We start from the raw sequence: 14,295 nt of genomic DNA, 5'->3' as shown, positions 1-14,295 counted from the left end.
ACGACCTTCTGCAGTTTCTTTCGGTCTTGGACAGGACAACTTCCATACTAGGTTGTGATGCACCCTAGAAGAATGCTTTCTATGGTGCATCTATAAAAATTAGTGAGGGTTTTAGGGGACAGGCCAAATTTCTTTAGTTTTCTCAGGAAGTAAAGGCACTGTTGGGCCTTCTTGGCAGTGAACTCTGCTTGGTGGGACCAAGTCAGGTCATTTGTGATATTGACCCTGGGGAACTTAAAGCTTTTGACCTGTTCCACTTGCGCACCACCGATTTAAATTGGGTCGTGCGGTCTGCTACTCCTTCTGAAGTCAACAACCAATTCCTTCGTCTTGCTGACGTTGAGGGATAGGTTATTGTCTTCGCACCATGCCACCAGGTTCTTAATTTCCTCTCTGTACTCAAACTCACCATTACCCGAGATACGGCCTACAATTGTTGTGTCATCAGCAAACTTCTATATTGAGTTCAATGGAAACCTGGTTACACAATCATGGGTGTACAGTGAGTACAGCAGGGGGCTGAGTACACACTCATCTAAAATCCGTTGTAACCATGGGGTATTCATTCAGATCTCTAGACGAGTGCCTGACACAGCTCAATCCACTGACTCAAAGCAATCCCATAATTGTTCCTCTGTCTCCCACAGCCATCTCTTAGTTGTCTAATTTCTGGACCTTTGCTTTTTAGGCAGGAAAGAGGAGGACAGCCAAATGATCCGACTTACCAAAACACGGTCTGGGCAAGGAACAGATGGCATTGCTTAACTTAGTGTAACAGTGGTCTTGTATGTTGGGACCTCTGGTGCTACAGGTTATATGCTGGTGGTTATTAGGCAGGGATTCTACAAACAGGCCTGGTTGAAGTCTCTGAATATAATTTGAAATGCATCGGAATGGTCTATTTCTTATCTGCAGACGACATCATGCAGTGTCGTGAGTGCTTGATTATAGTTGGCCGCTGGCAGTGTATAAGCTGCCGTCAGGATCACGGATGGGAACTCCAGAAGTAAAGAGAATGATCTGCATTTGACCATTAAGTGTTCCAAGTCAGGGGAACATGAGTTCGACAGAGCCGCCACTTCGGCGTACCTACGAGAGTTAACCATAAAACACACACCTCCTCCCTTTGTCTTACCCGAGTCCGCAGTTCAGTCTATTCTGTAAATTGTGAGTCCTTCCAGTCTGACTGCAGCATCCAGTGTGTCTGTAGATAACCAAGTTTTGATGCAGCAAACAATTGAGATGTTTCTCATCTGCCTCTGATTCAGCAGTCTTGCCCTCAGATCTTCAGTTCCACTTAGTCACAGGGGTACATCCAAACTCCACATAGTCAGCACCGGAAGTCAGGATGGAACCTGGGTCTCTGGAACTGTGAAACCACAGGTGTGCTGACTGCCATGTGCATGCTTCAGGTGCCTTCCTAGAAGAGGATACCAATTGCAGTCAGTAACGGCGACCTTGCCTGTGTCTTTTAGTTCTTTGCTAGTACTATACCTGCAACTGATGTATTCCTCCTGTCACCCCAGCATGGAGCAGCTAAAACATGGTCATCTAATAGAAAGGTAATCTGTCCAGAAACCAACACAACACTTCAAGACTCAGTTAGAATTCATTTTCGAATTTATGAATTCTCAAGTTAGAATTTATTTCATATTATAAATGAAATAAATACAGATAGAACACCTGAGATATACAAAGAAAAACAATGAACATAAACTGCAGATGCTGGAAATCTGAAATAAAAATAGTAAATACTCTGCAGATCAAGCAGCAGCTGTGGAGAGAGAAACAGTTGATATTTCTGGTCATTGACCTTCCATCGGAACTGGAAAATTGAGAAAGCAAATGAAGGATGGTTATTATGTTGAATACAAATAGAAACCATAGAAACTACAGCACAGAAACAGGCCTTTTGGCCCTTCTTGGCTGTGCCGAACCATTTTCTGCCTAGCCCCACTGACCTGCACACGGACCATATCCCTCCATACACCTCCCATCCATGTATCTGTCCAATTTATTCTTAAATGTTAAAAAAGAACCCGCATTTACCACCTCGTCTGGCAGCTCATTCCATACTCCCACCACTCTCTGTGTGAAGAAGCCCCCCCTAATGTTCCCTTTAAACTTTTCCCCCCTCACCCTTAACCCATGTCCTCTGTTTTTTTTCTCCCCTTGCCTCAGTGGAAAAAGCCTGCTTGCATTCACTCTATCTATACCCATCATAATTTTATATACCTCTATCAAATCTCCCCTCATTCTTCTACGCTCCGGGGAATAAAGTCCTAACCTATTCAACCTTTCTCTGTAACTGAGTTTCTCAAGTCCCGGCAACATACTTGTAAACCTTCTCTGCACTCTTTCAACTTTATTTATATTCTTCCTGTAATTTGGTGACCAAAACTGAACACAATACTCCAGATTCGGCCTCACCAATGCCTTATACAACCTCATCATAACATTCCAGCTCTTATACTCATTACTTCGATTAATAAAGGCCAATGTACCAAAAGCTCTCTTTTTACGACCCTATCTACCTGTGACGACACTTTTAGGGAATTTTGTATCTGTATTCCCAGATCCCTCTGTTCCACTGCACTCCTCAGTGCCTTACCATTAACCCTGTATGTTCTACGTTGGTTTGTCCTTCCAACATGCAATACCTCACACTTGTCTGTATTAAACTCCATCTGCCGTCTTTCAGCCCATTTTTCCAGCTGGTCCAAGTCCCTCTGCAGGCTCTGAAAACCTTCCTCACTGTCTACTACACCTCCAATCTTTGTATCATCAGCAAATTTGCTGATCCAGTTTACCACATTATGATCCAGATCATTGATGTAGATGACAAATAACAATGGACCCAGCACTGATCCCTGTGGCACACCACTAGTCACAGGCCTCCACTCAGAGAAGCAATTCTCTACCACCACTCTCTGGCTTCTTCCATCGAGCCAATGTCTAATCCAATTTACCACCTCTCCATGTATACCTAGCGACTGAATTTTCCTAACTAACCTTCCATGCGGGACCTTGTCAAAGGCCTTACTGAAGTTCATGTAGACAATATCCACTGCCTTCCCTTCATCCACTTTCCTGGTAACCTCCTCGAAAAACTCCAACAGATTGGTCAAACATGACCTACCACGCACAAAGCCATGTTGACTCTCCCTAATAAGTCCCTGCCTATCCAAATGCTTGTAGATTCTGTCTCTTAGTACTCCCTCCAATAATTTACCTACTACTGACGTTAAACTCACCGGCCTATAATTTCCCGGATTACTTTTCGATCCTTTTTTAAACAACGGAACAACATGAGCCACTCTCCAATCCTCTGGCACTTCACCCGTAGACAGCGACATTTTAAATATTTCTGCCAGGGCCCCCGCAATTTCAACACTAGTCTCCTTCAAGGTCCGAGGGAACACTCTGTCAGGTCCTGGGGATTTATCCACTTTAATTTTCCGCAAGACAGCAAGCACCTCCTCCTTTTCAATCTGTACACTTTCCGTGGTCTCACTACTTGATTCCCATGGTCTCACTACTTGATTCCCTCAATTCCATAGATTTCATGCCAGCTTCCTTAGTAAATACAGACGCAAAAAATCTATTTAAGATCTCCCCCATTTCCTTTGGTTCCGCACAAAGCCGACCACTCTGATCTTCAAGAGGACCAATTTTATCCCTTACAATCCTTTTGCTCTTAACATACTTGTAAAAGCTCTTTGGATTATCCTTCACTTCGACTGCCAAGGCAACCTCATGTCTTCTTTTAGCTCTCCTGATTTCTTTCTTAAGTATTTTCTTGCACTTCTTGTACTCCTCAAGCACCTGATTTACCCCCTGTTTCCTATACATTTCATACAACTCCCTCTTCTTCTTTATCAGAGTTGCAATATCCCTTGAGAACCAAGGTTCCTTATTCCTATTCAATTTGCCTTTAATCCTGACAGGAACATACAAACTCTGCACTCTCAAAATTTCCCCTTTGAAGGCTTCCCACCTACCAATCACATCTTGAATGATGAAAGTTTAAAGACTTAATGCTGTTTCTCTCTCCATGGGTGCTGCCTGTTCTGCTGAGTAGTTTTCAGCAGGTTTTGTTTTTATTTCAGAATTCCAACAGCTGCATGATGTAGTTGGGCATGTAAGAATGAAAGGTTGCAGCTGGAATCAGAGAGGACTAAAAACAACTTGTGTTTCTATGAGGACCATTAAAGTAAAAATGTGAGAGAGTCCTGTTCAGTGTAGGCGGTGTCTTGACTGTGAATGTAGTTGCTGGAGAGACGCAGCTGGTAGATGTATAAGTCTTTATTTGGGACACACAAAAACTGACAGCCTTTGGAGTCACTCAAGAGAGAGGCTCCCCAATCCAACGTTACAGCACTCTTTTAAAGTTAAAGAACAAAAGTAACAGGATAATTTCTATAGTTACAATGACCGCAAGATGTTTCTTTTGAGTTGCATGTAATTTTTCAAATGCCTGGATTTTCCCACCAATACACCCAAAATAAGAGTTAATTACTATGTCTTTTCTCCTTGGAGCAATGGGGGATGAGAAGTGACTTGATAGAGGTGTACAAGATAATGAGAGGCATTGATCGTGTGGATAGTCAGAGGCTTTTTCCCAGGGCTGAATTGGCTAGCACAAGAGGGCATAGTTTTAAGATGCCTGGAAGAAGGTACAGAGGAGATGTCAGGGGTAAGTTTTTCACGCAGGAAGTGGTGAGTGCATGGAATGGGCTGCTGGCGGCGGTGGTGGAGGCGGAAACGATAGGGTCTTTTAAGAGACTCCTGGATGGCTACATGGAGCTAAGAAAAATAGAGGGCTATGTGTAAAGTCTAGGTAGTTCTAAGGTAGGGACATGTTCAGCACAGCTTTGTGGGCTGAAGGCCCTGTATTGTGCTGTATGTTTTCTATGTTTCTATGTCTCTGAGTCATATTCATGCAGTGGGGTTTTAATTGCATTCATGCATATGCAGACATATCAAGTCAGTTGGATGTTTCCTGGTCTGCAATTTACTCTAAAATGCGGCTTCAGGAAGACCATTGTTCCAATCTGCATTTTAAGTTCAATCTACAATTGATATTCAGATCTGAAGACTGGTGGCTTTTGAAATTAATAGGTGCTATATTGCACCTCCAAAATACACTCTGAAAGGTGGATTATACACTTATGTCATATGTTTAAATTTCTATTTTCATTATGATAATAGGAATACTGTATATTGTTTCTGTTTTTGTTTTAGATTTCAGACAAACAGTACTTACTTACTGCACTGGCAGCCCGTGCCAAACTGAAGGCTTGGAAAGACGTTGATAGCCTATTTATTACAAAGGTATCATTTAAATTAATCACAATTTGTAGAATCACAGAACTGTTACAACTCAGAAAATGAAGCCATTTGGTCCATCATATTCGTAATAGCTCTTTGCACTCTGCATGTAGCTCTGTAAATTATTTCCCCTTCTACCTCTGCAGTTTCCTTTATTAATGCCCCAATTGATTCTGTTTTCAGTACCCCAGAGACAGTAACTGTTAACTCAAAATCACATGAAAACAACCACAAGAAATTCTGCAGACACGAGGAAATCTGCAGATGCTGGAGTTTCAAGCAACACACATAAAAGTTGCAGGTGAATGCAGCAGGCCAGGCAGCATCTGCAATGCCGATGGCATGAACATTGACTTCTCTAACTTCCGTTAATGCCCCACCTCTCCCTCGTACCACATCCGTTATTTATTTACGTATTTATTATTATATATACATACATACATATATATTCTTTTTCTCTCCCTCTGTCCCTCTCACCATACTCCTTGCCCATCCTCTGGGCTTCCCCCCTCCCCCTTTTCTTTCTCCCTAGGCCTCCCATCCCATGATCCTCTCATATCCCTTTTGCCAATCACCTGTCCAGCTCTTGGCTCTATCCCTCCCCCTCCTGTCTTCTCCTATCATTTTGGATCTTCCCCCCTCTCCCACTTTCAAATCGCTTAATAGCTCTTCTTTCAGTTAGTCCTGATGAAGGGTCTCGGCCCAAAACGTCGACTGTACCTCTTCCTATAGATGCTGCCTGGCCTGCTGTGTTCACCAGCAACTTTTATGTATGCTACAAGAAGTTCTGCAGATGCTGGATATCCAAAGTAACACAAACGCAATGTTGGAGTACCTCATCAGGTCAGGCAGCATCTATGGAAAGAAATAGAGTCAATGTTTCAGACCGAGGCTCTTCAACGGGACTATGTACTAAAACTTCCTCACCCCTTTAAATGAGGGGCTGAATCATTTGATGTGTTAAATTTGCTCGATTTTATTTACTCTGTATTTTTCCACCTAGCTCACATTCATCTGCTTCTTTCAGATTGTCAGCTTTTGTTTTTGAATGATGGCTGTCTGAAATTGTATGAGCTGAACATTATCGGTTCCATAATCTTTGCTAAGTAAAAGAAAATAAGGATTCATAATCACTATTTACTGCATAATATACTAACTATGCAGAACTACAATTATAAAAAAAAACAGATAACGTTTCGGTTGATTTAAATTGCAAAGTTGGTGAGGTGGTTTTAGTGATTATACCTAGCTTGGCTCATTCCACTTCTGGGAACATTTGCCAAGAAATAGGAAGTATAGCACCAATGTAGTGCCAATGATAACATCAAAATTGCCCTGAGGAAATTCAACATGACATCTAAAAGCGGGGAAGGCAATAGATGCAGCTGGAGGAAATCTGTTCAAGAGGGAGCTGTGCTACATGAAAGTGACCTTTATTGTGCCACAAAGAACAAGTGGCAGATGTGAAAGGAGAGAATGAACTACCAAAAAACCCAACCACCCAAACCACAGCCATGACATATTCGTGCCCACACTGCACCAGAATATGTTGATCCTGGGGCTGGCTGGTGACGCAGTGACATCAGCGCCGGACTCTGGAACGGAGATTCCCGGGTTCGAACCCAGCCGGGTCTGCTCCCGAGTACAATTTTCGTCCGTGCCGGGTTGAGTGTCGAGATCGCAACTCGACCTCGTAATATATAGGGAAAAATACTGCGAAATCTCTGTGTGAGGAGTGGTGTGCCACACAGTCTCTCTCTCTAGCTCTGCACCTGGTAAAGGCATGAAAAAGACATCGTCCCGCCAATATCGCACACGCACGGATGCATGCACGCACGCACGCACACGACAAACAAAAAAAGAATATGTCATTCCTCGATTGGCCTCTACTTCCACCTGAGGACCCACCCCATAGGAGAACATCTTACTCAACTCGAGTGATCGCACTTCTACTGGTACCAACTCAGGGTTATTACGACAGCTATATGAATCATTCAATGAGGGCAATTTGCATTATGACAATGGAGAAACAGTTCACATTGCAGACGTGTAAGGAGATCACCAATTCTCCACAAAATGTGACAGGGAGAGAGTATTTCTAAAAATAAAGAACAGATGATTACATAACACAACTGGAAGTTAATATTTTAAGCAAAACACAAGATGCTGGAGGAGCTCAGCAGGCCAGGGAGCATCTATGGAAAAGATTAAACTTGTCGACGTTTCGGGCTGAGACCCTTCATCAGGACTGGAGAAAAAAGATAAGTGGTCAGGGTAAGAAGTGGGGGAGAGTGGAGGGGAGGAAGAAATGCAAGGTGGTAGGTGATAGGTGAAACCAGGAGGGGGGAGGGGTGAAGTAAAGAGCTCGTTAGTTGATTGATGAAAGAGATAAATGGCTGGAGAAGGGGGAATCTGATAGGAGAGGACAGAAGGCCATGGGAAAAAGGGAAGGGGGAGGAGCATCAGAGGGAGGTGATGGGCAGGTAAGGAGAGAAGATGAGACAGGGAAATGGGATGGGGAATGGTGAAGGAGAGTTGGGGGTCATCACCAGAAGTTTGAGAAATCGATGTTCATGCCATCAGGTTGGAGGCTACCCAGATGGAATATAAGGTGTTGCTCCTCCAATCTGAGGGTGGCCTCATTGCGGCAGTAGAGGAAGCCATGGACTGTCTTGTCGGAATGGGAAGTGGAATTAAAATGGCTGGCCACTGGGAGAACCCACTTTTTCTGGTGGACAGAGCATAGCTGCTTGGCGAAGTGGTCTCCCAATCTACGTTGGGTCTCACCGATATACAGGAGGCCACACTGGGAGCACCAGATACAGTAGATGACACCAACAGACTCATAAGTGAAGTGTTGCCTCACCTGGAAGGACTGTTTGAGGCCCTGAATGGTAGTGAGGGAGGAAATATAAGGGCAGATGTAGGACTTGTTCTACTTGCAAGGATAAGTGCCAGGAGGGAGATCAGTGGGGAAAGACGAATGGACAAGAGAGTCACGTTGGGAGCGATCTCTGTGGAAAACAGAAGGAGAGTGGGAGGGAAAGATGTGCTTGGTGGTGGGATCCATTGGAGATGGCAGAAGTTATGGAGAATTATGTGCTGGATGCGGAGGCTGGTGGGGTGGTAGATGAAGACTAGGAACCCTATCTTTGATGGGGTGGCAGGAGGATGGGGTGAGGGGTGACATGCGTGAAATGGAAAAGATGTAGGTGAGGCGAGCGTTGATGGTGGAGGAAAGGAAGCCCCTTTCTTTGAATAAGGTGGATATCTCCTTAGTTCTGGAATGAAAAGGCTAATCCTGAAAGCAGATGAGGTGGAGACAGAGGAATTGAGAGAAGGGGATGGCATTTTTACAAGTGACAGGGTGGGAAGAGGTATAGTCTACGTAGCTGTGGGAATCAGTGGGTTTATAGTGGATATCAGTACATAAGCTGTCTCCAGAGATAGAGAGAGAGAGATCGAGAAAATGGAAGAAGGTGTCAGAAATGGACCAGGTAAATTTGAAGGCAGGTAGAAGTTGGCAGCAAAGTTGATGAAGTCTGTTTTTGTTTCATGTTGTTGTCACATTTGACTTTAATCTTTGCTTCATCCTAATAATAGTCGTCATTTTTGTTCTCTCCTTGCATTCCCTCTTTCCTTACATTTTAAACCTTAGTTTACAATTAACCTTTCCCAATTCTGATAAAAGGTCATCAGCCTGAAGCATTAACTGTTTTTCTCTCCACAACTTCTATCGGATCTTCTGAGAATTTCCTGTATTTTCTTTCTTTTTTGCTTTGATGCTTTGATTAGTTTCCAGCCAACACAATTCCATTAAAACTACCTTTCTCCCTATGCAACAGCTGTGTACAACTGTGTCTGTCTTGTTTCAGAACTGGTTAGGATATACCAAGAAGAAAGCACCAATTGGATTTCATCGAGTTGTTGACATCTTGGACAAGAACAATGCCCCGGTTGAGGTAAGACCCCAGCTACCAAAACTACATAGAGAGGTTCATTTTACTCTGTGCTTTCTTGTTGAATACTGAAAATAAAACAGGTCATGATCTCTGAGAGGCAGCAATGAGTCTTCCCTCTTTTGGTGTCTATGTGATGATCTCAGCACCAAATATAAGAGGGTTTCTGCATTCACTGTTTTACAATGACCAGGTGGTGTCGCATTTTACAGTTCCTTTTGTACCAACTTCAAGCATTCTCGTGTTCCTACCTCGCATTGGTACAGAAGGCTTGCATTTAATAATAATAATAATAATGATGATAATACTTTATTGATCCCAAGTGAAAAATTCTTTCATTACAGCAGCAACAATTAAAAACACAACTTAGCAGTGTGAAGACTTTAATAATAAAGTACAGAATAATAATATACACAATAATATTGTACCTATGTGCAATAACATACAGTAATAATGTATGAAATAATAAAACAGAGACTATTGTGCTATGATGTGTGTTCTCCTGTTGCACAGAGATGAACTGTTGTTCATGCTTATTGCATTTGGGAGGAAAGATTTTCTGTTACGATCCTTGTGACAGCGAAGCTGAATGAGTTTGTTCGAAAAGGTGCTCCACTGCTTATTCAATAGGTCATGGAGAGGATGTGCCAGATTGTCCATAGCGGATGACAGTTTGTATAGTGACCTCCTCTCTGCCACTAACTGAAAAGAGTCCGGGTTGTAGCCAAGGACGGATCCAGCCTTTTTGATGGGCTTATTTAGTCTTTTTGCATCACCAGCACCAATGCTGCTCCTCCAACATAAAGCTGCAAAGAAGACTGCACTCGCTACAAAGGAATGGTAAAAGATTCCCAACATCCTGCTACACACATTGAAGGATCTCAGCTTTCTTAGAAAATAGATAATGCCCATTCTTATTGGGCCTTGAGAAGGAGCTGAGATATGGCCTTGAACTCCTGCAGTCCTTCTAGTGAAGCTATTTATTTATACAATATTAGTGGTATGAAGTTCTGGGATTGAGATCCAGTGACAGAATATAGAACATAGAGCAGTGCAGTACAGACCCATTGGCCCACAAAGCTCTCCATTTTTTTTTCATCCATGTGCCTCATCTAAGAGTCTCTTACATCTCCCTCTACCACCACCCCTGGCAGTGTGTGCCATACACTTAGTTCTCTCTGTGTTTAAAAAAAACCTACCTCTGAGATCCCCCACTACTTTCTTCCAATCACCTTAAAATTCACCTAGCGATTTCTGCCCTGGGAGAAAGGTGCTGACTGTCTCTTATCTATGCCTCTTATCATCTTATACACCTCTGTTTTCTCTCATCTTCCTTTGCTCTGAAGAGAAAAGCAGTAGATCACTCAAACTTTCCTCATAAACTATGCTCTCTAATCCAGGCACCATCCGGGTAAATCTTCTCTGTACCCTCTCTAAAGCGCCCAAATCTTTCCTATAATGAGATGACCGGAACGGAACACCATACTCTGTGTGGTCAAAACCAGAGTTTTATAAGGCTACAGCATTACCTCATGGCTCTTGAACTCGATTCCCTGACTAATGAAGGGTTACACACCGTACATCTTCTTAACCACCTGATCAACTTACGCAGCAAGATGATGAGGGACTAGCGATACATATTCAAGTAAGGACACTGTGCAACCTGGAGAGGAACCTGCAGGTGGTGGTGGTGTTATTACGACACGTTAACATGTTGTCCTCCTTTGTGGTAGAAGTTTGGTGTTTGAAAGGTGCTGTTGGAGTAACCTAAGCAAGCAACTGCAGTGAATTTATTTATTGAGATACAGCACAGAAGCCTCCAGCCCTTTGAGCTGTGCTACCTAGCAATCCCTGATTTAATTTGAGCCTAATCACAGGACAATTTACCATGACCAATTAACCTGCTAACCAGTACGCCTTCGGACTGTGGGTGGAACCAGGAGCACCCGGAGGAAACCCATGTGGTCACGGGAGAACATACAAACTCCTTACAGGCAGTGGCAGGAACTGAAATGAGTCCCTGTACTATGAAGCGTTGTGCTAACCACCACACGACCATGCCACCCTAGTGGGTGGTGCACACTGCAGCTGCTCGCCAGCGAAGCAAGGCCTTGTGCTGAATGGTATTGAATGTTGTTGGAGCCGTGTTCATTGTGAAAAGTGAGGACAGTTCCATCAGTTCTGAATTGTGCCTTGTAGGCAATGGAAAGGGACATGTGTGTAATTGGGTAGTGAGGGCACGTTAGGCCAAGAGATCCTTTTACCCTCCAGTATCAAGCTGAATTGCGTTTGTCTGCGGCTGCACTAATGCATGATTGGGCTGCTGTGGCCTTGTTCTTGCTGACAACAACTTACAGGACACAACTCTCAGAGATTTGGGCTATATTATTATTATTTTTGTGACTGTATGTTTACTGTTTTCAGAATTCTATGTGCCTTGTGCTGTGTATGACAGCTAGTACTGCGTTTTGCATCTTGGCCCCAGAGGAACCGTGTTTCATTTGGCTGTATTCATATGTATGGTTAAATGACAATTAAACTTAAACTTGATGTTGAAGTAAATGTCATGAGGTGAGTTGCTTTCATCAGAATGCCAAGCCCATGGCTTGTCATCTTGGTATTGATGTGGGTGGCCCATTTGGGATTCTGGCCAATGATGGCATCAGGATGCAGATGATAGAGGACTTGGTGATGGCAATCCCATTGATTGTCAAGAGTAAGAGATTGAATTCTCCCTTGTCGGGAATACTCACTGCTTAAAACTTCTGTGACGTGAATGTTAGTTGCTGCTTATTGACCCAGCTCTGCTGCGTGCAGGTGTGGACTGGTGCTTTTGCTGAGGGTTAGGAATGAGATTTATTGTTGTTTACTCATCAAGGAATGTGATCCCACTCGCCACCTTATTGCAACAGCTGTGTGGTGCTCGTCTTATCTCATGTGACTGGTTGTCGCACTCTTTATGAGAAAAATCAAATTACATAGTACTACACTCGGTGCTAGTAGGTCATCAGAAGCTCTAGATATCAGAAGGAGGCCGTGAATAGAAAACACACACTTCTGGATGTTATACAAAATATTTACATGAGTAAGAATAATTCAAAATTCCAACATTCTGTTTAGGTTTCAAATCTCAGATATCAACAAAAACCAAATTCCTTGATAGTTAGAATCAGTGAGATTCATTAGAATAACCTTTATTACTCCAATTTCCCTAACTCATTAGATCTAGTGTTATTCTAGATCTAATTTGAAGATTTACAGACTAACCTTTCCTTTTTAGTTATCCCTAGTTAGTTGGAAAACTCATTGAATTCCTATTCTTAAGTATTATGATTAATTTCAGTTTCAGTTCAAGCCAGTATGCCTACTAATTCTAATTCAAATTAAAAAATTAGGTGGGCACGTGGCCAAGTGGTTAAGGCATTGGACTAGGCAACGTGTGTTGTGTCCTTGAGCAAGGCACTTAATCACACATTCCTCTGCGACGACACTGGTGCCAAGCTGTATGGGTCCTAATGCTCTTCCCTTGGACAACATTGGTGTCGTGGAGAGGGGAAACTTGCAGCATGGGCAACTGCTGGTCTTCCATACAACCTTGCCCAGGCCTGCGCCCTAGAGAGTGAAGACTTTCCAGGTGCAGATCCATGGTCTCGCAAGACTAACGGATGCCTTTACTTTTAAAAAATTATATATCTATCCAGCTTAATTCCTTTCACAACAATTCTCCAACATCATAACTTTTAAACAAAGTAAATCTCATTCAGTAACTTATCAGTCTTTACAAAAATCATCAGTTCTTGTAGAAAATCAAGTTCAGATCCATCAAGTGAAATTAAACTTGTACATCCAACTGTATTAAATCTTCTACATCATTAAACATTTTGTTCCCCCACTGGTTCTTTGATCCTGAGTGGTATACCATCTTGTTTCTTGTTTTGTTGGATGAAATAATTGATCATCCATGGAGTCAATTCACAATAGTTACACAAAAAAAAACCTGACCTGTATACAACAGGATTACAATCTGTAAGTTTTTATACACATTCTATTTTCTACTTCAAAATAACTCAATATCACATTGTCATTTCCAAACATTTCTCCGTTACAACACTACTGAATGTACTTCACACACAAATTTATACACTCGACTAGATCCCTTGGTATGATTTAATAGAACTACTTCCAGGTGCCGATATTGTCTAGTTACAGCTGCTGTTTGTTATAGCCGTAGCTTCAATAGATCTTTTATCACCATCATCTCTCCTCCAGGGGTTTCACCCTGAAGTTTTCAAGTAAGTAGAGATACTCACTGCTAATTCCACATTTAACAATTTATACCTTTAGTTTCTGATAGTTTGCTGCGTTTCTCTCGCTTTCCCGCACTGTGTCAGCCACACCTGGTTCTTGCAAAGCTTTTTTTTCCTCAAGTTCTTTTTTTAAAAAAATTGGTAAACCTCGTTTTCATCCCTCCACAGGTGGAGCTTTCTAACATTACATCTTTGGGTTTAATTATCCTGGGTTACATTATGGTGGAAGAAAGATCATTGATGAAGTGGCTGAAGATTCTGATTCAGATTTATTGATCACGTGCATGGAAACGTACAATGAAACGCGTCATTTGCGTTAACAACCAGCACATCTAAGGATGGTGTAGGAGCAGCCCACGAGTGCAGTGCCACCTGACATTCTGGTACCAACATAGCAACCCACGATGTTCAGCAGGACAACACAAGCAGCAGCAACAATAACAGCAAAACAAGCCCCTTTCCCACCTCTCCTCTCCTCTCTCCTCTCTTCTCTCCTCTCTCTCACACCACACCACACCACACATAAAAACACAAACCCCATGACAAGCCGCCACCGGGCCCTGGATTCTCAGACGTCAGGACTCCAGCCTCCAGTCCCTGGCCGGAATCTCAGACATCGGACCTCTGACGGTTGGCTCTGAGACTGCCCTGGGGAACTCCTGCAGTGATATTTGAGCTCCGTTGCCACAACCATCCAT

General features: G+C 42.9%; 1 protein-coding gene across 2 annotated transcripts in view; it reads left to right on the top strand.

Annotated features, from left to right (window-relative positions):
- The window catches only part of vipas39 (VPS33B interacting protein, apical-basolateral polarity regulator, spe-39 homolog), a 74,860-nt gene that overhangs the window by 51,202 nt on the left and 9,363 nt on the right, over positions 1–14,295 (top strand). For both annotated transcript variants that reach the window (XM_072273391.1, XM_072273381.1), the window contains 2 exons: positions 5,245–5,334; positions 9,207–9,293. In XM_072273391.1, coding sequence (XP_072129492.1) covers positions 5,245–5,334; positions 9,207–9,293 — 177 coding nt within the window. The remainder of the gene's footprint in view (positions 1–5,244; positions 5,335–9,206; positions 9,294–14,295) is intronic.

The sequence above is a fragment of the Mobula birostris genome, chromosome 1, assembly GCF_030028105.1.
Source record: "Mobula birostris isolate sMobBir1 chromosome 1, sMobBir1.hap1, whole genome shotgun sequence".
Lineage (NCBI taxonomy): Eukaryota > Metazoa > Chordata > Chondrichthyes > Myliobatiformes > Myliobatidae > Mobula > Mobula birostris.
The sequence above is the reverse complement of the archived record's forward strand: the minus strand, read 5'-3'. Positions and strand labels throughout refer to the sequence as shown.